Source organism: Polistes dominula, unplaced genomic scaffold (assembly GCF_049000335.1).
Source record: "Polistes dominula isolate Pdom_NZ unplaced genomic scaffold, Pdom_raw_medaka contig_74, whole genome shotgun sequence".
NCBI classification, from domain to species: Eukaryota; Metazoa; Arthropoda; class Insecta; order Hymenoptera; family Vespidae; genus Polistes; species Polistes dominula.
In genome coordinates, this window is record NW_028300953.1 from 922,645 (window position 1) to 947,610 (window position 24,966).

General features: G+C 26.3%; 2 protein-coding genes across 2 annotated transcripts in view; both read left to right on the forward strand.

Annotated features, from left to right (window-relative positions):
* LOC107072024 (frequenin-2) overlaps nt 1-24,966 on the forward strand; it is a 51,932-nt gene that overhangs the window by 24,594 nt on the left and 2,372 nt on the right. Inside the window, exons 3-7 of the mRNA XM_015331590.2 lie at nt 20,512-20,536; nt 20,938-20,986; nt 21,061-21,150; nt 21,780-21,858; nt 23,320-23,408. Of these exons, the coding sequence (XP_015187076.1) occupies nt 20,512-20,536; nt 20,938-20,986; nt 21,061-21,150; nt 21,780-21,858; nt 23,320-23,408 (332 nt within the window). The remainder of the gene's footprint in view (nt 1-20,511; nt 20,537-20,937; nt 20,987-21,060; nt 21,151-21,779; nt 21,859-23,319; nt 23,409-24,966) is intronic.
* Nucleotides 1-24,966, forward strand: part of LOC107072021 (uncharacterized) — a 92,958-nt gene that overhangs the window by 24,493 nt on the left and 43,499 nt on the right. The gene's annotated exons all lie outside the window — the stretch shown is intronic.

Below are 24,966 nucleotides of genomic sequence, written 5' to 3' on the forward strand. Positions count from 1 at the left end.
TTTATATTTATGCACTTATATACACCTATATACATAAATATTTATATATAGATTGATTATATATAAAATATTTCTATGTAGATTGACTATATAAAAACACAAACGCAAACATATATATAAGTAATAAATAAATTGATAAATAAACGAATTGAATATTTGGAAAGTTGTTTGAATTTTTCGAAATAAATGGAACACCTTGTATTTATGCACTTATATACATAAATATATATATATGTAGATATATAGATAGATAGAGTATATAAAGTTACATTTAGTTCAGAAGCAAAGTCGACGCAATTTATCGCTCGAAGAGCAGCTTAATTGCTCCTAATTGACTGGAGTAATCGGACTTTCGGCGTTTCCGTCATTTCCGATTGGATTTATCGACTTATAGCTTTGCTTTAGGTAGATAGACCCTGCCGATGTCATTTCTTTTATCCGGATTATTGGATTATACGATTACAAAAAGAATTAAAAAAAAAAAAAACGAAATACAAAAAGTAGTCGAAATCAAGTTGATCATCTCATTTTTGTACACTACCTACTTGTTACGATTATTCAAATGAGAATTAATAACTTTAATCGTTAATACTTATGTGTTTTTTATGGTAATTAATAAATATAAAAATCTTTTGTTAACAAAAAATAATATCAAATGTTTAAATGTAAATAAAACTTAGTTTTTACAGTTGTAAGTTTCACATGAATTTAATATCATTGCATTATCATAGTATTCAAATTTCAAATTTCATTCTGTATAATGAATTTCGATCGATTTCTGTGTAACCAATCTAGAAAGTGCTTTAACACATCAGTCCCCTTCTATACTTTGCAAATAAAATACAATTACGTCGTGGTCATGTCGATCATCATCGAAAGAACATCCTCAAAACCAACCAACCCTGTTCAAAATTCATAATTATTGATTACATACTTCATTAACTCGATTTGAGACTACAACTTGTTTCCAACACTGTTCTCAGGATCCATTTCTTTTTTTTTTTATTATATTATTATTATACAATTGCAATGGAATACATAAAATAATAATACTCGAAAAAATATAAAAAGCAAGGTTAGGTTATGTCATATGTAACTCTGAAAAATGTGTGAAATAATTAAATTGCAATACAGTGCCATCTATTGAACGTTGATTTAATATAATTTTATTATACAAATCAAATTTAACCCTTCTCACTGCGTCATGAGCATCATGCGCAGTCATCATTGCGCATGAGCGATAAAGTTAATAGGTTAGAATGCAAAAAATGTTAAAACCTGAACGTTTTAATCTTAAATTATATTAATTAAGAATATTATTACAGTTGTACACATGCGCAAAATTCGAAAAGACATATAAACAACATTAAATAAAAGAACTTTCATTGCCAGTCTGAAGGTGAATTTCGAGAAAAACGGTACTCCGATCTTATACTCGGTGTTTTTAAACAACAATACACATTTCTTTCGATTAATTAACAATTATTTTAATATTCTACTACACTTTTCTTATATTACAGCATAATTTAACACTCTTAGTCATCATTGCGCATGAGCGATAAAATTAATAGGTTAGAATGCACAAAATACTAAAATGTGAATGCTATAGTCTTAAATTCTATTAATTAAGAATATTATTACAGTTGTACACATGCGCAAAATTCGAAAAGACATATAAACAACATTAAATAAAAGAACTTTCATTGCCAGTCTGAAGGTGAATTTCGAGAAAAACGTTACTCCGATCATATACTCGGTGTTTTTAAACAACACTACACATTTCTTTCGATTAATTAACAATTATTTTAATATTCTACTACATTTTTCTTATATTACAGCATAATTTAACACTCTTAGTCATCATTGCGCCTGAGCGATAAAATTAATAGGTTAGAATGCACAAAATACTAAAATGTGAATGCTATAGTCTTAAATTATATTAATTAAGAATATTATTACAGTTGTACACATGCGCAAAATTCGAAAAGACATATAAACAACATTAAATAAAAGAACTTTCATTGCCAGTCTGAAGGTGAATTTCGAGGAAAACGGTACTCCGATCATATACTCGGTGTTTTTAAACAACAATACACATTTCTTTCGATTAATTAACAATTATTTTAATATTCTACTACACTTTTCTTATATTACAGCATAATTTAACACTCTTAGTCATCATTGCGCCTGAGCGATAAAATTAATAGGTTAGAATGCACAAAATACTAAAATGTGAATGCTATAGTCTTAAATTATATTAATTAAGAATATTATTACAGTTGTACACATGCGCAAAATTCGAAAAGACATATAAACAACATTAAATAAAAGAACTTTCATTGCCAGTCTGAAGGTGAATTTCGAGAAAAACGTTACTCCGATCATATACTCGGTGTTTTTAAACAACACTACACATTTCTTTCGATTAATTAACAATTATTTTAATATTCTACTACATTTTTCTTATATTACAGCATAATTTAACACTCTTAGTCATCATTGCGCCTGAGCGATAAAATTAATAGGTTAGAATGCACAAAATACTAAAATGTGAATGCTATAGTCTTAAATTATATTAATTAAGAATATTATTACAGTTGTACACATGCGCAAAATTCGAAAAGACATATAAACAACATTAAATAAAAGAACTTTCATTGCCAGTCTGAAGGTGAATTTCGAGGAAAACGGTACTCCGATCATATACTCGGTGTTTTTAAACAACAATACACATTTCTTTCGATTAATTAACAATTATTTTAATATTCTACTACACTTTTCTTATATTACAGCATAATTTAACACTCTTAGTCATCATTGCGCATGAGCGATAAAATTAATAGGTTAGAATGCACAAAATACTAAAATGTGAATGCTATAGTCTTAAATTCTATTAATTAAGAATATTATTACAGTTGTACACATGCGCAAAATTCGAAAAGACATATAAACAACATTAAATAAAAAGAACTTTCATTGCCAGTCTGAAGGTGAATTTCGAGAAAAACGTTACTCCGATCATATACTCGGTGTTTTTAAACAACAATACACATTTCTTTCGATTAATTAACAATTATTTTAATATTCTACTACACTTTTCTTATATTACAGCATAATTTAACACTCTTAGTCATCACTGCGCATGAGCGATAAAATTAATAGGTTAGAATGCAAAAAAAGTTAAAACCTGAACGTTTTAATCTTAAATTATATTAATTAAGAATATTATTACAGTTGTACACATGCGCAAAATTCGAAAAGACATATAAACAACATTAAATAAAAGAACTTTCATTGCCAGTCTGAAGGTGAATTTCGAGAAAAACGGTACTCCGATCATATACTCGGTGTTTTTAAACAACAATACACATTTCTTTTGATTAATTAACAATTATTTGAATACTCTAATGCATTTTATACATCATTGTAATATTTCGAATCTACCACTTCAATATGTATGCAGTTACGTGCACGATTTTGAAAGACATGTGTATAAAGGACTACTAGTAGGATGATTGTCCTGTATATCCTAATTTTGAAGCTCCCAGACAGCAATTGTGAGCTGAGTAATTTAATAACATTGCTTAAATTGATTATTTTCTGAAGTTGAACACGTTGAGCGCCACGCTCATTTTCAAGGAAGTCCCCGTCAGGCCACAGGCGTTACTTAGTATTGAAAAATAGTGGAACCTGTCAGTCATTTGTGACAGACACGGCCTAAACGGAAAATCAAATGTCAGTCACCGATGTTCAACATGTTAAAAAAGAAATGATAATAACAATAAGAGATCTTTTAAAGGATAAATTTGAATCATTCTATATTATATGAACGAAAAATGCTGAAGATGTCCAGTAATAAAACAATCTGGTAGGAATATCAAAATGGTGAAATTGTAGTTGCATTAAATTCCATGAGTTACTAACGAATTATTATCACGCTCATGAAGTTAACACTGGTAACTGTGGCCCTGTAATTCTGACATTTCTCGCCTCGTAATAGAATTAGAGTTAGAATGCAACTAGAAGATGGATGCTTATAATGTAAGTGTAACACAGCAAATAGAATAAATGTGAGTGTAAGTGTGAGTGAGTGAGTGAGTAAATGAATGAATGAATGAATGAAGAATGGGTAGGAGTATGTGTACGTGTTAGTAGATATTTTCACACACTAGAAATGTCCTTTGTTCGACCAAAGGAAATTTATGAGACACTATAAAGTACTTGGTTGGTGGTTACGATCGTATATGTATAAGTATATATATAAATAGAGACATAGGTACTTATACATAGGTGTTACAAACCTTTCGTGGTTCTCAGCACATTTCGTGTCTATAAGCAACTCTTCCAAGTACATTCGAGTTTCATGTATAGTGTTAAACCATAATGAATAAATCAAAGTGTGTGTTCAGTTTGTATATTGCTTAGAGTAGTGTGTGTCTTCTTTCACTGACAAATTATTTGTTAATATAAATGTATGCATCCTATATATATATATATATTTGCATATAAATTAATTTTATATTTTATATTTATATTTATTAATATATATATTAATATTGAAGCATATATGTATATATGTATTAATATAACTAATTATTAATTATTTATTTTTATTTTATATAATTTTTTTTATTTTATTATAATTTTAAATTCAATATTTATTTGAATAATTTAATAAATTAATTAATATCTTAAAGTTTATACAAAATATACAGTTGTTTATATATGTGTGTGTTGTAGTTTATATAAAATATATTATATTATATTATACTGTATTAATTTCTTAATTTCAAATTAAACAAAAAAATATGAGATCTAGAAAGATTTCAATGTTAAATATTTTCAAAACGTAATGAAGAAACTAATGTATAATAATAAAACTGTAAAAAAGAAATAAAACAAAAATAAAAGTCACATAAGAAAATCTGTCAAGTTTTAACATAAGTTATCTTCAAGATTGAAGTTTAACTGTCAGTTAAATAAAGATTTAAGAAATTACGATGTTATTTTATCTTCTCGTTCGTCGAGTAAAATAACTTGCTCGTTAAAGAGCTCTTATTCTAGTTTTTTTTTTTCTTTTTTTTTTTTTTTTTTTTTTTTTTCTTAACTGTTCCCGGTAAAATGTCCGGTAATTCGTGACAAGAGTATTCTTTCCATCAAGATAACAGAGTACTTTAAGAGGTTATGTTACAGAACATGAATGTTTTCTTTAGAAAAGAAGACACGTTTTTGAAGTATATAAATCACAAATTTTCATCTTAATTTAAAGATTCATTAATTGATTAATTCTTGTTTACATATATTTATGTATGCTGGCTATTATGACAGTGGATTTTAGGTTAGAAACGAAAAGTAAGACGAAAATTACTTCTAAGTTTAGATTTATTTTATAATCAAATTATTTTTGTCTTATTTAAGATTTCATTCAATATCTCAAAATGATTTATATTATTTCAGATTTATTTCACATATAAATGACACACACACATCTTCTTCTTAATATATATATATATAAATTACGTGTCACGTTATTTGTTCGCAATGGACTCCTAAACTACTGAACCGATTTTAATCAAATTTTACACACAGTGTGCAGTTTCATTCAACTTGAAAGATAGAATAGTTCATATCTCAATTTATAATTGCAATTGACTTAAGGGGACCTTCTACTCTGAGCACCTAAAAAAAAAGGCTATTTTCGCGAATTTTTTCCAAGAAAACTATAAAAGATATCGATCTAAAAGTTGTTGGGTTTGTTAAATTGAGTCTTAAACTATATAAATGAATTTTTATTTTTTCATTTTAATTAATTTTTTATTGCAAAAACAGTAGTATAAAAAAACACCTTAAAACTTTAGTGCTTTGGTAGCTCCATCAGAACTTGAGAATGGCTTACCTGAAACATACAAGTAAAATGGTTTTATATTCTGTATGACTTCAGCTACAAAGTGACAGTTTTATATAAAAATTTTATCAATAAATAAAAAAATGGTGGACAAATTACAAAAAAAACGTAAATTTGACCTTTTTTTTTATTGTTTTTGACTAAAAATAAATAGTAAAAATTAAAATATAAGAAAAAACTCTCCGTCACTTTGTTACAGCTCATGTGTAGAATATGTGGATTAAATTTTATAAGAATCGGTTTACTGGTTCGTGAGATACGATGGAGCTAGTATTTCAAAACATAGTTTCGAGATAAACGCGTTTAAAGTTTTTTTCTACTCAAAATCGTTAAAAATTCTTACCTAAACTTAATCTGCGATACCTGGACCGTACAATAGACCTTCTTCTTGTTCATATTCTTCAATTTCTTCCAGTCTTGCCTTCTTCCACTTTGATCTGGCATCTTTTGAGCACTCAGAGCTTCGACGGTTCGCAGATTCGATACGTCGGTCGTCGCGTCTTTTAGCAAAGTCGATCGCTCCTGGCCCAAGTTTCATGCCCATCGTTTCCATTATCTTCATCACTGTTTGAAATCCTTCGTTAAAGATACATGCTGAAACTTTGCACGCAATTTCAACAACTTTTTTGCCGTTAAACAGGTTTTTAGGTGCCATGTTCCATACGCAGTTATTAAAGCTTTCATTATTATTCTGCGTAGGTCCACCTAAACATCTTTCCAGCAGTTCTGTCTTAGTCAGATCCTCATAAATAGGCTTTAGCACTTTCTGTACATCTTTAGAAAGTGCCGGAGGATGCTTGTATTTTTGCTTCAGTGCCTTAGTTTTGAGGTACTTACACCAGTCGATGGAACACGTATGGTAATTATTATTATCTTTTTTTTTTTTTATGAATCGTGAGATATTATGATACCTTTCTATTTGTAAGGAAAGATACAGTCTCCGTCGAAAGCGTACGAACAAATTGAATTGAAAATAAATTAAAATGCAAACAAACTTTGAAAAGGGTTGAGAACATGGGAATCTGTTATTTTATAAAATTCAACTTCAATAATCAATTAAACATTTCTCATTTCTTTTTCTTTTTATGAAATAAAAATGTTTCCTTGTCGAAGATATTAGAATGAGAATTGAAATGAAAATAATAAGGAAAGTGTAAACACAACGCGGAAAAGGAAGGGGCAGAAGAAGAATATGAAGAAGAAGTTGGGGTAGGGGTTGGTAAAGGTGAAAAGTTGGGCTGGAGTTATTCTTTTATTTATTTATTTTTTTTGTTCAAGTTAGGGGAATTAATGGCATTTATTATCGGCCCATTAATGGCATTTATTATCGGCCGATTAATAAAATTTATTATCGGCCCATTAATAAAATTTATTATCGGCCCATTAATAAAATTTAGTATCGGCCCATTAATAAAATTTAGTATCGGCCCATTAATAAAATTTATTATCGGCCCATTAATAAAATTTATTATCGGCCCATTAATAAAATTTAGTATCGGCCCATTAATAAAATTTAGTATCGGCCCATTAATAAAATTTAGTATCGGCCCATTAATAAAATTTAGTATCGGCCCATTAATAAAATTTATTATCGGCCCATTAATAAAATTTAGTATCGGCCCATTAATAAAATTTAGTATCGGCCCATTAATAAAATTTAGTATCGGCCCATTAATAAAATTTAGTATCGGCCCATTAATAAAATTTAGTATCGGCCCATTAATAAAATTTAGTATCGGCCCATTAATAAAATTTAGTATCGGCCCATTAATAAAATTTAGTATCGGCCCATTAATAAAATTTATTATCGGCCCATTAATAAAATTTTGTATCGGCCCATTACCGGCATTTATTATCGGCCCATTACCGGCATTTATTATCGGCCCATTACCGGCATTTATTATCGGCCCATTACCGGCATTTATTATCGGCCCATTACCGGCATTTATTATCGGCCCATTACCGGCATTTATTATCGGCCCATTACCGGCATTTATTATCGGCCCATTACCGGCATTTATTATCGGCCCATTACCGGCATTTATTATCGGCCCATTACCGGCATTTATTATCGGCCCATTACCGGCATTTATTATCGGCCCATTACCGGCATTTATTATCGGCCCATTACCGGCAGTTATTATCGGCCCATTAATGGTAGTTATCATTGGCCGATTAATGGGCCCAGCAATGGGCCACGTATTATTCAAATTATTATCCCATTAACATCATCATAATTTAATAATCTATATATCATCATCTTCAAACAGTTATATATTTCTCTATGTCTGATCCCCCGAAAAATATTCCTGACAATACGAAGGATTATACAGATTACAATAAAAAAAACTGCTTGAATAAACAATGAAAGAGAAAGGGTTTGAACAAGATAAGAGTCGTCCGTGCGCGCCGAACGCTCAGGAAAGCGGTCCGAGGTAGTTACGTTCAGGCACCAAAAATGTAGTTAGAGACATCGGATCTTTTTGAAATTTTAACACAATATTTCTACATATATATACATTCAAATAATGTAAAAAAAAAAAAAAAATTTTTTAAATTGCAGAGTAGAAGGTCCCCTTAAAGACGTGTATATCGGACTGATTGTGAGCCACAGCAACGCGTGGCGGGGCACCACCTAAAATAAATCCTACAAATAATTCTTTTACAACTGTCTTTTACTAACTGGCACATATTTATAAAGATAGAAAAAAAGAAATTCAAATTATTATTGATCGTTTTGAATAAAGTTGAGACCTTAAACCTAACCTAAAATATAAAAAGATGAAACTATAATGAAGTCATATATCATACACTTTGTAAGAAAATGAAGAGAAGAAGCTGACGCATCTTTCAAACAACTTTTCATATCTCCTTTTAGTTTCAGACGAGAATAAATCGATTATATCATATTATATATCGCAAGCTTCTACAACTTGCGAGGTTAGAAATTATCCCAAAATATTATATTCGTTCCTACATTCGATAAAATCTCTAACTTTTATGTATATCACTGAAAGATAATTAAAAACATGTAAATAACTAATACATTAAATGCTAAAATCATGTAAATAACTAATATGCTTGTTTAAGTAATTACACGTTGGTGAGTGATTTGTATCGTTGATATATCTAAAGTCAAAATCATTATCTAGTAGATTAAAGTTCCCTAGGTTTAGTGATTTTGTTTACCGATAAGTAGTATAAACAGAAACTTATCAGACACGCGACATATTTTGCTCTTTTTTTTTTTTTAATTAAAATTATTCACGCTAATTCACATTTATATCCAATTTTTATCGTTTATCTTTTTTACAATTAATTTTTTTTTTTTAATAACTATAATAAACCCTATAATTTTATAATTGAAAATATTAATAATTAATTCATAAAAAAACAAATTGTGAATTTTTGAATCATTCATTTAGAAAAACTAGTAATAAAAATGTGGAATATGAAAGAATTATTATTTATCTTTTTTTTTTTATTAATTATTAGTGACTATTTTGATTGTATGGTTGTATAAATAAAAGAAGAGAGGAAATAAAAAAATAAAAATAAAAAAAAAAAAGAAAGAAGAAAGGTCGATAAGTTCTTTCTCGTTAAACTTCATCAAACTTTTCTTTTCTTGCAACTCGTTTCATCTTTCCTGTCATGAGTTCGATGATCCTCTTCTTTTTTCTTTTTTCTTTTTTTTTTTTTTTTTTTTAAGTGGTTTCGAGCAAACGAGCGTATCTTTTACTTGGCAGGAGAAGAAAACCTTTTAAAAATGATAAAAATGGTGCCAATAAATCGACTAATTTTCATCGAGAACGCGATCAACATGTTAAAAACGTTTCTAACCCCTAAATTAATGGCTTCGACTTTGAACCACGTGTGCAACCATTTTTTTTTTTTTTTAAGACTAATTTTCACCAACACTAATTTTCTATCGATTTTTTTTTCTTTGTTTCAAATAATTTTAATGAGTTAATTTAATTGTTTAATTATATTTTTCTAATTTTTCATTGTGTGTGTGTGTGTGTTTTTTTTTAATTACATTTACATAAAAAATAAAATAAAATTTAAATTCAACAAATAATTCATTTGTGAAATGTTATGAAGTTTGAATTGGAAGATAAATTATCTTTTTTTTTTTTTTATTTTATTATTTAAAAAAGAAAAAAAAGAAGATATTTTCCGAAGAACCTATTATTATGCAAAAGATATTCTTATTGGTCCATTTTTGAAAGTAATGGAAAATATAATTCACTTTCAACATCCTTCATGTATATATGATATATATTATTAAATATTATATATGTGTGTGTGTGTGTGAGTATAAGTATGTAGGCGTTATCTTTCTAATAGAAATATCTTCAAAGAAATATTCAATCTCGTATAAGATGACAAGGAAACGGTTTTGCAGGTTATGTTGTATGAAAAATATGACTTATATCCTAAGAAATGTATGATTTTCAAAAGTAAAAAGTAAAACTGATTCTCACGGAAGACATTGTATATTGCAAAGCATATAAATGAGATAATAAAGAAAGAGGAGGGGTAGGGGATGTAAAATACAAAAAATTAAAAAAAAAAAAGATATGAAATATGAATGAAAATCATCTTATCTCTTATTCAGTTATGATTTTGACATTTGATAAATAAATTGACATTATTTTTCAATTTTATATGTACAACCCTTTTTGTATCCTTAAAAATAAATTACAATATCTTCTTAATATATATATAAATTACGTGTCACGTTGTTTGTTTGCAATGAATTCCTAAACTACTAAACCGATTTGAATAAAATTTTTCACACTGTATGCAGTTTCATGTAACTTGAAAGATAGGATAGTTTATATTAATATATATATATAAATTACGTGTCACGTTGTTTGTTTGCAATGAATTTCTAAACTACTGAACCAATTTGAATAAAATTTTGCACACTTTGTGCAATTTTATCCAACTTGAAAGATAGGATAGTTTATATCTCAATTTATAATTACGAATTATTTGTTTATTAACAAAGAGTCATGATTAACTCTGTTAGTTCGATAAGATTTTAACAGACGGTGGTATAAGGTAATTCGTTGACTTAAGTTTTGTTTGATAATTTATTACCCTTCAGAATATTCCTCTTCATTTATGAGTGGAGTTTCCTTTCACTAAGATCGATAAAGTATTTAAATAGAAAATCAAATATAAAGAAAAGAAACTATATTACTAGTTTTTCGTTTACAATATATCACATAATTCATATATTAGAATGATATTCATTCCATATAAGAGAAGATAAGTAATGAAGATAACACACAAGACAGCTGGAAAATAGTATTATATGATAATATCTTATATTCGTGAGATAAAACTAGTTGGAATTGTTCCACCCACTATAAAAAAAAAACTTTTATTTATTACCGAACCCATCTACATATTTATACAGATATATATATATATATATATCTGTATATAAGAATACATACTTAAATGTAAATGAAAAGAAGAAGATGAAGATGAAGATAAAGCAAAAAGAAAGCAAGAAAATAATAAACCTCAGAATGTATACATTTAAAAAGAAAGATACGCAATCTCTGATATAAAAAAAAAAAAAAAAAAAAAAATGAAATAAAAACAAAAAAAAACCATAATAGAATATAGAAGAACATTTAGAAAAAGATAAGAAAGGGGTTAGGGGTTGGTTTCGAGTAAAGAAGCACAAAATGAAAACCGATCATCTCATTCTGAAAGAAGTTTCTTTATCGAGGTATAAAATATTCCTATAACCATGCAAATGTGTTTTGGGTTATATTATACAAACGCATACACGTACACACATACGTATATACATAAAAACATAAAATACATAAAGATTATATCTATATCTAGTATATAATACTTGTCTTTTAGAGTAGCACGTTGCATAGCACTTTTATTAGGATAAACTAAATTTTGTTTGTAAAAACAATTTCTAAGTGAAAGAATAAGAATAAAAATAAAAATAAGAAGAAGAAAAAGAAGAAGACGAAGAAGAAGAAGAAAAAGAAGAAGAAGAAGAAGAAGATAGTGAAGAACTATCTGAAGAATAGATAAAAATGTAAGTTTTGTTTTCTTTTATATAACCATTCAGATAACTAAATAACAAACTTGATGATTCCATTTTATTCTTTTTCAAAACTTTATATATAAACTTTCTCTCTTTTCTATTTTTTTTTTATCAGAAAGAATAGTAGACAAATAAAATAAAGTAAAATAATATAAAATAAAGAATAAAGTAAAATAAATGAAAATAAAGAATAAACAAATATAAATGAATATAAATATGTAAATTCAAATAAAATAAAATAAAATAATATAAAATAAAGAGTAAACTAAAATAAATGAAAATAAAGAATAAATAAAAATAAAATAAAATAGAATAATTATATCAAACAAACAAAAAAATAAATAAAATAGATAAACAACTAAAGTTAGTAAAATAAAATAAAATAAAAATAAAATAAATTAAATTCAAATAAACTACACTAAGATGAAATAAAATGAAATAAAATAAATCACAATAAATTAAAATAAAATAAAGAATAAACAAAAATAAATGAAAATAATAAGTAAAATAAAATAAAATAAAATAAAATAAATTAAAGATAATATAAAATAAAATATAAAAATAAAATAATTACAATCAAACAAAAAATAAATAAAATAAATAACCAAATGAGGTTAGTAAAATAAAATAAAAATACAAATAAATTAAATTAAAATGAACTACTTGTAGGATGAAATAAAATCAAATCAAATAAAATAAATAAATCAATAACAACAACAACAAAAAATGAGTAAAAATGAGAAACAAACTAAATTTAGATAAAAGTTAGTCAAAAGTATCCTATACTTTTAGCTTTCGGTAATAGGACTAATTATTATCGCAAGCTCAAAGTCTGATTGTCTGTATATATATATACACATGTGTGTGTGTGTGTATATTTGTGAGAATGAGAGATAAGGTTTCGTAGGTCCCTTTTAACGGACAATTTCCGTGACAGGAAAGTTTCGTGCTGACCGCAAAACTCTGCTCTCTCACGAACACACTTAGATTGTATACGTAAGCTAGAAATGTGTCTATCTCTTTCTCTCTCTCTCTTTCTCTCTCTCTCTCTCTCTCTCTCTTTCTGTCTATTTCTATTTCTATTTCTCTGTGTCTCTTTCTATTTCGTGCCGGAACATTCTCAAGAGGGCAACCGTAATTGGTTCGACGCCAAAGAGACTTAATTGCCGTTAGGATCGTTTCTATGAGAAAAACGAGACCGAACTTAGCTTTGGCAATAATTATAGCAAATGTTATTATTGCAATTTGTGTATATCTTTTAAGAGAGTACAGATGATAATTAAGAAAAAAATTCTAATAGAACATTTACAAATATTTACGTGCATCATCATTAACTATTTTTATTCTTAATTTACATCTGTTACAAATGTATATCATTTATTTTGTTTAATTGTACAGATGTATGTCATTTATTATTTTTCAATGTACAAATGTGTGTGTCATTTGTGCCTATATAATTATAAAAGTGATCTAAGTCATGTATCTCGTGTTTCGAGATATTTAAAGATTTCTGTTTGAACACTGTATGAATTCTATGCAATATTGAAATAACAAACATTATCTAACGATTCATTTTTTGAAAATATCGTGACAATTATATTGAATTTATTTAGTTTAAAATAATATGGCGCGTAATAACTAATAAACTCATTTTTTGAAGTGAAAACTTCTTTAGAATCAGCTGGGTGATTTGAAAATCGTTAAACGGAAGAACGTGAAACCGATGAAACAAAAATAATTAATTAATTAATTAAATTCAATATACAATTTAATTTTATATATTAATTAATTAATTAATAAAATTCTCTATATAAAAATTCAGTGTCACAATATGTTTGTCCATTAATAATTCCAAAATTACTCAACTTATTTTGAATAAAATTAATTTGATTTCACGTGATTTTTTTTACAACTTAGCACATAGCACAATTTTTATCGCGATTGTTTTTTTTTTGTTTTATTATTATTATTATTATTTTTTATTACTAATTTAAAGATTTTTATTAAGAGATTATCTAGGTTCCGTAAGGTTCTTTCAATAGATGACGCTGTATTACAATTAAATTATTTCGATATATTTCAATTCATTAAAATAAATCCAAACAATAATAAAATTCTAAATGAAATATCCGAAAAAGAAGAAGAAGAAGAAGAAGAAGAAGAAGAAGAACATGGACTTAAAATAATAATTCCTAACAAAATTTTTAATTGCTAACAATTGTATAGAAATAAATGTATTAATAGTTAGGACAAAATATAGAAGAGAATAAGGTTGTTAGAGAGAAAGAGAAGGATATATAGAATGTTAGGAAAATGGGGAAAGGAGAGAAGAAATTACGAGAACGTCCTCGACCGAGTCCTTGCACACGTACACACAACAGGGGGTTAGCTTTAAAGCGCATCAGAATGCATGCAGTAGGATATACCAAAGCGTACCTACATAAATGAAGTGCTGACAGAATACGAATATATATTACATAAGTATAAGAACACATATATATATATATATGTGTGTATCATGCTGGGTGAGTCGATAAATTTTATTATCATTAAATAAATCTTATTAGTTGCATCCATAAATATTTTGTTTTAAAATTACCTTCCATTTTTAATTTAAATACAATTTCTAGATTTTTTTGAAGTTACCTCTTTCATTGTAATATTAAATATAATTCATATTATATATACATATATATTCATTATTTATATATATATATATTGTAATATTATAATTTAATTATATTTATATTTGGTTTTAAATTACCTTCAATTTTTAAATTAAATACAATTTCTATTTTTTTGAAGCTACCTCTTTCACTTTAAAATTAAATATAATTTATATTACATATGTTTGTTTATATATATATTCATTATTTATATTTATTAAATAATATTTTATATTGTAATATTATATTTAATTTAATTATAATTATATTTTGTTTTAAATTACCTTCCATTTTTAAATTAAATACAATTTCTATTTTTTTGAAGCTACCCCTTTCATTTTTAAATTAAATATAATTTATATTACATATGTTTGTTTATATATATATTCATTATTTATATTTATTAAATAATATTTTATATTGTAATATTATATTTAATTTAATTATATTTATATTTTGTTTTAAATTACCTACCTTTCATTTTTAATTTAAATACAATTTCTATTTTTTTGAAGCTACCTCTTTCACTTTAAAATTAAATATAATTTATATTACATATGTTTGTTTATATATATATTCATTATTTATATTTAATAAATAATATATTATATTGTAATATTATAATATAATAATATTTCTATATTTTGTTATAAATTACCTTCCATTTTTAAATTAATGTCTTTTGTTACAAGCTACGTGAAATGTGTGTCAATCATTGTGAGATTGGTCGAATAGAAATTTCTGTATAAATTAATCGTTTGATGAAATATTAAACAAATAATATTTTAAAATATGTTTCTTTTTTTTTGCTTTCTTATTTTTGAAGATTATTTCTGTTCTTCTTTTTTTCATGGGATTTATTTAACTAGAAACTTTCGTTTAATTTCCAGTTAAACGAGCAAAACTAACATAAGCTTCCAAATGTAAGGAATCTTCTTTACTTAACATTCACATTGGTATGCAAAGATTCTTGAATTCCAAGCGTTGTTACATGACTTCGATACTATGCTACATGGATATTTAAGTACATATGTATAACTACTTATGTATATGTACTTAAATATATGAATATAAATGTGTATTTGCATGTATGTATGTATGTATGTATGTATGTGAAATATAGCAAGTTACAAATGTGATATTCTTTAAGTAGTATAAGTAACTTGAAAATTGTAATATGTTTCTATGTCTAATTAAAGTCTACCCTAATTTCTAGGAACTTTACATTCACAAAGGGATTGAAAAGATTGATTTATAGGAATTGTTTGATTTATTTGATCAGTATTTTCATTAATTAATGTAAGTAAATTTTATTTAGGGTGAGAGGTGCGTGATGAACATACACCCAGTTTAATCCTACTAATAAGATTTATTTAAAACAAGTATTAGAAAAAGTATAATATTAGTTTCACAATGTTACGGTTACAACTTAGATGAGCTATGACTGTATTCTTACAACTGATACAACTGCGACTGTTACAACTGATGTCTAACTACAGCTACAACCATGACTACTGTGACTACTGCTCTACTTCTACGACTGAAACTGCTTCCTTCTCATTTCTTTCCACGTCTTTTACATCAGAAATGACCTACACCCCTTTTGAGAGGGAAGGAGCTTACGAATCTTATTGACCAATAGCATAAGGATCCACCCCATAGTCCACTGACAGGTACAGCCTATGGTTTTCGGTAGTGGGAACTATGTATACAGAAACTTAATCTAGCACATCGGAATGTTATCCTTTTTATGGTATCCCATATGTTTACACAGTTATCTGAAATTCTTCATAGGGTCCCGACACTGCACACATGGTTTTTTTATTGCACCAATATATCCTGATAATCCTTAAGGTTCGTTTATGGTTTTATGGTCTACCTGATCTTTTCTTTTAGTCTCTGAATAGACTTTTCCTTTTCAATAAAATAAGATATACAGAAAGGACTGAATACTAGTTTCTTTTTTGTCTACATCTGCTACACTTAAAACTCTCCTACATTAATAATAAATATTGTGTAGAAATAATTTATTGTAAATTGTGTAAAACATTTGAATTATACAATATTCATTTTATTGATTAATTACTGATTACAGACAACAAACAAAAGGAAAAAATTCTCTCTGTTGAATTCTGAAGCAATTTTTTTGTTTCTGTTGGTCACGTTTTTAGTTGCGTGATAGTTGTACGAAAATTCTTAGAGAAAATTTATCGTCAATCGTGATTAAAAGTTGACATTGAATCGGACAACACGCGCTTAAGGAATTGGGGCCACTCCAACAACGTTCAGATTTATTGATTTTTTTGCAAACGTATTTTCCACGGTCAAAACTAACGAGCTCGAATTTTTCTTCTTTCTTTTTTTTCTCTCTTTTTTTCTCCCTACATTCTCCTATTTTTTTTGTCCCCACCCTTTTCACTTGAAGAAACAAAAAAAAAGAAAAAGAAAAAGAAGAAGTCAACACTTCTAAATCAACATTTGAAACGAAACGACAAATACAACGTGTCTCCAACGCACACACACACTTGGTAGAAATAAAAGTTGAGATAGGTGGTGAGTTTTTTTTTTTTGTAAGGGTTGGACCATCCCTCAGTGGAGGAAAAAAGTTTTCAACGAAAACTTTTTTATGAAGGAAACTTTGAGATTGCATTCTTTGGGATAACATAATTTAATAACGATCCTGATGAGAGAATGACCAAAGGATACCAAAGCAAAAAAAAGAAAAGAAAACAAATACAATCTTCTTAAAAGTAACCCCCTTTTTATTTTCACATTTATTTTATTTCTTTTTTTTTAATTATTCTAAGTTGAAATGTAAGATTTTTAATGCATTAGTTTGAAGTATCCTTTTGTTGTTACAAATTAAAAAAGAAAATGAAAGAAGCTTACTGCTGTTATGACTGCTGCAATTGCTGTAAACTATTTTAAAATTATTTTTTATTATTTTTATTTTTTTTATAATATTCGTTATTAATTTTTATAATTATAATAAGCGTTTATATTTTTGTAATTATCTCTTGTTATTTATTTATTTATTTATAACTTGTTTTTTAGTTCTTTTCTTTTTTCTGTACAAAGTTTTGAGGTTACATTATTTGGGATAACCTAATTTAATAATAACCTTGATAACCTTTTTATATTATTTTTTCATTTTTCTACGTTAAAATGTTAACTTAATTGCATTACTTTGAAATGCCCTTTTTTATTGTTAAAAATCAAATTGAAAGAAACTTTTGGCTGTAACTACTACTGCCGCCATTTTATTGCAACTGTTACAATTACCGCACGTTTATATTTTTATAATTATCCCTTTTTATACATCCTTTTTATGATAACGTAATTTAATAACAACCTTGATTAAAGAATGACCAAAGGATAGTAACTAAAACAAAAAATAAAAACAATCTTCTTAAAGTGACCCCTTTTTATTTTATTTTAATTTTTTTAAATTTTTTTAGGTTAGAATGTTAGATTTAATGCATTAGTTTGAAGTACCTATCCTTTTATTGTTAAAAATAAAATTAAAAGAACGTACCTTTACTGTGCAAGTTGCAACTGCTGCAACTGCGTTTATATTTTGCTTTTATTATCTCTTTTTATTTATTTATTTCTTTATTTCGTTCTCTTACTCTCAATCATCCTCATTTTACATATATATATATACATATGTACATATAGAGATAACTAAAACCACATTTATCGATTGTCTTCTTTCTCGACAATATCCATGAAGAGAGAAAACGAGTGAAAAAGGGGTGAGAAGGGGGGTGGAAACGGATAGATAGGGATAGGAAGTTACTGGTCATCGAAAACGAATTGAATTTATCGATGAATTGTTGTGTGCATGTGTATGTATGTGGACTGCATTGCGGTGACTTTTCCAACGCAACATAACTATTCCATTGAACTGAAAAGGAGTGGTTCTGCCAAGGGCTCGTTTCGTTCACAACCCTCTTGTGGAAAGTAAATGGGTAGAGTTCGAATGATTAACTCTATATTTCTCCCTTTTTCCTTTATTCTATCCATCTCTCAATCTCTATGTATTTATTTATATCTAGTTATTTACATTTATCTAGAAATTCTATTCGAAGGTAGTAATTTTCATTTCAACAGATCTTTCCTATTATTTTTTTTATCTTTATATAGAAAAATTCAGCGTCACATTTGTTGATTTTCCAATGAAGTTTCCAATGAAGTATGCAATGAAGTATGCAATGAAGTTTGCAATGAAGTATGGAGGGTAGAGGTAAGAAGAATCATCTGTATATATGAAAAGTGTCCGTCGAAATGCATTAAATTAGGGTGGCGCCACTAGCATCAGGGTAAATTTTAAAGAGCCAAATATTATTAGAGTAGGATTGAGAAATAAACAAGGAACACAAATTTCACAACACTAATTGTACCCATAACTGTTTTTTGTTATTCACATACTTTTTCATAAAATTTAAATGATAAAAAATCAATAAACGTACTATTCACAGTTGACGAAATAAAATCACTCTAGCTACACATTGTTTTCTCATAATAATTCTTTAAGGTTATATTTACTACATTATTACATAACTCGGCATACTTCAATTCGTTTACAATTGCTACATTCATACTATACCAAGTGTCTACACTAGCGCCATTCTGGAAGGTTTTTGAACTGTTGTTTATAGCATACGTTTGACACTTTTTCAAATTTACTCCCATATGAGATGATACTCCTTACCTTTGCTTTCCATATTTAAATATACAATATATAGTATTATATATTTAATTTTAGGTTATCTAAGTTTCTAGATACTGAAAGTTTTCAATAGATGGCTCTATTGTACAATTCAATTATTTCAATTTGCATACAACACATAACCTTATATAAATAATATAATATACTATAGAGTAATATCATAGTATTATATTATAACATAATGTATATAATATTGTTAATATTAATTTTAGGTTATATCTAAGTCTCTACGTACTGAAAGTTTTCAATAGATGGCTCTATTGTACAATTCAATTATTTCAATTTGCATACAACACATAACCTTATATAAATAATATAATATACTATAGAGTAATATCATAGTATTATATTATACTGGGTTGTTCGTAAAGTAATTTCATTTTTTCCTGACACAATAATGGCATTGGTTAATGCAAACCGACTAATAGAAAGACATGAGATAGATGAGAGGTTAAATTTATCAAATTCAACTGTTTATGCTCATTTGAAAAAGTCCTAGGTTTTAATCTCGAAGCGAAAATTGTCTTCATTTTGAAAAAAAGAAAAATGAAATTACTTTTCGAATAACCCAATAATATAATCCATGTTATATCATTATATTAATGTATGTATTTTCTTTTTTTAAATATTTATTCTCTTTCAATATATATTTTTATAAGAATGGTAAAGATAAATACACACACGAACACACACTCAATTGATTTGGATAAAATTAACGAGTATTCTATTAAATCCATTAATTTATACTTTGTTTATACGACGTAGGTAAATACAAAACGAAGCTTTCGTATCGATGCAATAAGGGATTTGTCTCTCGTTTATTTGAATCGGTATTCTCTTGAATTTCCGGATTTCCAGGACCACCACCACCACCACCACCATCACCCACCCACCCCTGTCACGTTGAATTTATAGTGAAAATCCGTTAGTTCGATAAATCAGAGTACTTGATACGCAAAGGACTGTGTTCCGGTTACTACTGATAATTCTTTTATTCCAACTACTTTCTTTCTTTCTTTCTTTCTTTCTTTCTTTCTTTCTTTATCTTTTTTCCAATTTTTCTTTCACCATAGAATTTAATCACCATTTTTCATTCCTTCTTTCTTATCTTTTGTTTCAGTTACTGAAAAGGAAATTCGACAGTGGTAAGTTTAACCAACACATACATGCACACACAGATATGGATAATTGTTATTATTTTTTGTTTTTTTTTTTGATAAAAACTAAATTGAATTTTAATTTAATTTATTATACTTGTAAAGAAATTTTGATTTTTTGTTGTAATATTTATAACAATTTTTATATAAATTATTTCTTTGTTTGACGTTCGAACTTTTGAATGAATTCATTCGAAACAATTATTTAAAAATGAGTTCATTTTTTTTTTATTTGTTATAATCTTTATAAACAAAATATATTTTTGCTAATATTAATTATTATTATTATTGTAAAAAGATTTTGATAAGATTACATTTTTCTAATCTCATAAAAATATTATCAAATTTATTTTTTATTTATTTTTATTTTAATTAAAATTTGTTCTCAGGCACAAAGGTTTTCTCAAGGATTGTCCAGACGGTTTATTAACAGAAGAGGTAAGAGACAATTGTTAATATTTTCTAATAAAATAATATAATTGTAATAATTATTTAACTTGCTAATATTTCAGGGTTTTATTAAAATCTACAAGCAGTTCTTTCCCCAAGGTGACCCATCCAAGTTTGCATCCCTAGTCTTCAGGGTGTTCGATGAGAATAGCGTGAGTGTCACCAAATTAAATAAGGGTTGACTTCCAGTCTCCCATATATATACATAACTTGCATTAGATTTTTATTTTTATTATGTTAGGTTAGAAAACTTATAAATTTACATTAGAAAAATAACAGAATACAATTTTGTTGTTGATTAATTACAAAATTAAAATTATGATTTTAATTTTGTGATTATACTAATATTATTTTCGAGATTTGATTAACAAAAAAAATAAAAAATAAAAATAAAAATAAAATAATTCAAGTTTGATTCTACGAATATTATTTTCGAAATTCGATTACTATAAATGAATAAATTACAAAAAATAAAATAGAATAAAAACATAAAATAAAGTAAAAAATAAAATAATTCAGTTTTGATTCTACGAATATTATTTTCGAGATTTGATTACCAAAAAATAAAATAAAATAAAAATAAAAATAAAATAATTCAATTTTGATTATACGAATAATATTTTTAAGATTCGATTGCTATGAACGGATGATTAATAAAATAAAATAAAATAAAAATAAGATCCAATAAACTGTAGACACCTGTCTCATTCTTATTGTATTAAGTATGATTTTTTTGTTTCTATTTATTTTTCTTTTTTTTCTTCTTTTTTTTTTTTTGCAGGATGGTACGATAGAATTTGAAGAATTCATAAGAGCACTTTCTGTTACGTCACGAGGCAAATTGGACGAGAAGCTACACTGTAAGTAACTAACGAGTTGCTAAGAAAAACTGAGGGATGTGAGAGAGAGAGAGGATGAGTTAGGTTTTTAGGATGGTAGTTGGAGGAACAGTTGAATCCTTTTTCTCAAGGAGATAAACTTTATCTTTGTGAAAATATAAGAGAAAAGATTTTTCTACTATTTCTCTGAGAAACTCTTATAAGGGGATTTTAACCCTCTATGAGAGGAACTTGTAATTTTTCATACTTTTTTGTTTTCTTTTTTTTCTCTCTCTCTCTCTCTCTCTCCTCTCTCCTCTCTCTCACTCACAAACTTTTTTCATTTTATTAGATTCGTCAATTATATTTTTATTTTATGTGTTCAAAGTCTTACAAAGTTTCCTTTCTTCTTTTTTATTATCTTTGAAGTTTATGATACAGATAATTAGATTTAATTTAATAAGGGTTGTGTAATAACTTTTTTTTTTTTTAAGTTTACAATAATAATAAAAATATTCAACATTGTTCTTATAATTTATTTATATAATAAATGGTATTAAATATTTGATAAAAAATTAATTTGTAAGAAATTGTAAATAAAAATATTATATTTAACAACAATAACATTACATTTAATTACTAATACTACTATTAATCTAATAATATTATAAATATATAAATATATTAGTAGAAAAATAATATTATATAATTCATAAATATAATAATTTATTTAACAAAATTTATAATATGTATTAATATTTGTTTTTCAATTATAATAGTATAAAATTATCAAATATTAGGTTATTAACTATGAAATGTCTGATTACTCGGATTATTTTCATCTTGAAATCAAACATTTCATATTTAATGACCTAATATAATAATTAATATATTAGTGGTCTGTGGCACGGTGTTAACATCTCTGATTCATAACCGCGGTATCGTGGGTTCGAATCCCTGCCAGTCGCGCAAAAAATTACAAAAAAAAATTTTATATCATTAAATAAATATTAAATATAATATTTATATTATATATTTTTTAAATATGATATTATATTATAATATTATATTTAATAATAATATTAATACAACTATATTAATTATAATATTATATAATTATTAAATATATTATTATAATATTTATAATTAATATAATTATTAAATATAATATTATATATTATGATATAATATTGTATTAAATATATTATATATTATTATATCAAATATATAATATTATATATAAGATATAATATCTTAATATTATAATAAATAAATATATAAATATAATAATATTATAGAATAAATATATAATATATATAATTTGATTTATTATAATAAAAAATGAACTTACTTTCTAAATAAAAACATATATTCAAATAAAATAGAAATAAATTCAAATTCTCACGCGTATGTGTTTCTTTTACATATTATACATGACGTATAACGATACATATGTCAGATATATTTTAAAATATTGTCACGATTTTGATACTTGTCTTACAGGGGCCTTCCGATTGTACGACGTTGACGACGACGGTTTTATCACAAGAGAAGAAATGTATGATATCGTTGACGCCATATATCAAATGGTGGTGAGTACCTAGCTCAAAGCAGAACGAATGTTCTTTTGCACACACCCTCACATACGTAAAAAAGAAAAGAATAAAGGATTATATACTTCTGTGTGGTTGAAAAGGGAGATAAAACGTTTTATTACGTTTTTTTATATCAGAATATATTTCTTGTTTTTCTAACAGTACTCTTATAGCCAATAGTAATCATTCTAACTTTTTTTTACTACAATATATATATATATATATATATATATATATGTAATATAGTATATTAATCTTTTGCACTAGAGTGGCGTCAGATTTTTAAATGGCAACTCGAGCGGCGCTGATACGGCGCCCCTACTAATTTTAATTATATATATACATATTAAAATATATTTCATTTGTTCAATTATTAAAATATTTTTATAATTTTTACCTTACAAAACATTTTCTTTATTTCAACATTACAATACTATCACCATAATAAAAATAAACAAATAGAATTAGATAAAGAGAGAAAGTGTCGCGAGAGAAAATGAAATGAAACAAAAAATAAATCAAACGAAGAAATAAAATTTGTATTTCGTCAAATCTTGCAACTTTCCTCCTCTCTTCTCCCACCATCAACTTTACAGAACTATCAACATAATAAAAATAAACAAATCGAATTAAATAAAGAGAGAAAGTATCAGGGTAAGGAAATAAAATGAAATGAAATGAAATGAAACAAAAACAAAAATTAAAATCAAACGAAGAAATAAAATTTGTATTACGTCGAATATTGCAACCTAACCCCCCCCCCTCCCGCCCCACTCTTCTCCTCTCTGTTAACGTTACAACGCTATCGACATAATTATAGGCTTTCACGATTTATGCGATAATATAATTTCAACGATTACTTCCAACTTCATACCATTCCCTTTAAAAACTAAAATGCGGATCATGGCCGAGTTTGCATGCCGACGTAACTTTTGCGTTAAAAGAGGGGAAACGGAGGGGGGAGGGGGACTACGTTGCCACGAACGACACAATGGGCCACGTCAATGCATACGTGGATTTTATTTTAACTTCTTCTTTTTCTTTCCCTTTTTTTTTTATTTTTACCTTTCAATTGTCATTTTTAATTGGTTCGTTTCAATCTATTTTTACCTTAATCGAAAAATAAAAGAAAAAAGAACAAAATTGTTCATAATACAAATTAAAATCTATTATCAAAAATTTGATTTTAAATATAATACATTTTAATTACTTTGATAATTTAATTAGAAACTTTAGATACGTTTATTTAAAGTGTGGTAATTTATTATTTAACGTGTTTAATATTTCCTACATTGTATTTTTATTATTATACATTATCTTTAAGAACACTAAATAAAATATAAAAATAATAAGCAAATAAAGTAACAAAAGACTTGAAATCAGCCAGACGCCACTTAAATCATTTGGGCGCCGTATCAGCGCCACTCGACTACACAGAGTTAATTTAACTAATTTCAAATATTTTTCATTTTCTTCTTACATATACATAACAATACTAAAACTTTAAAGATCAACACACAAAAAACTGAATGTTTAATTGTTATTTTTTAAATAA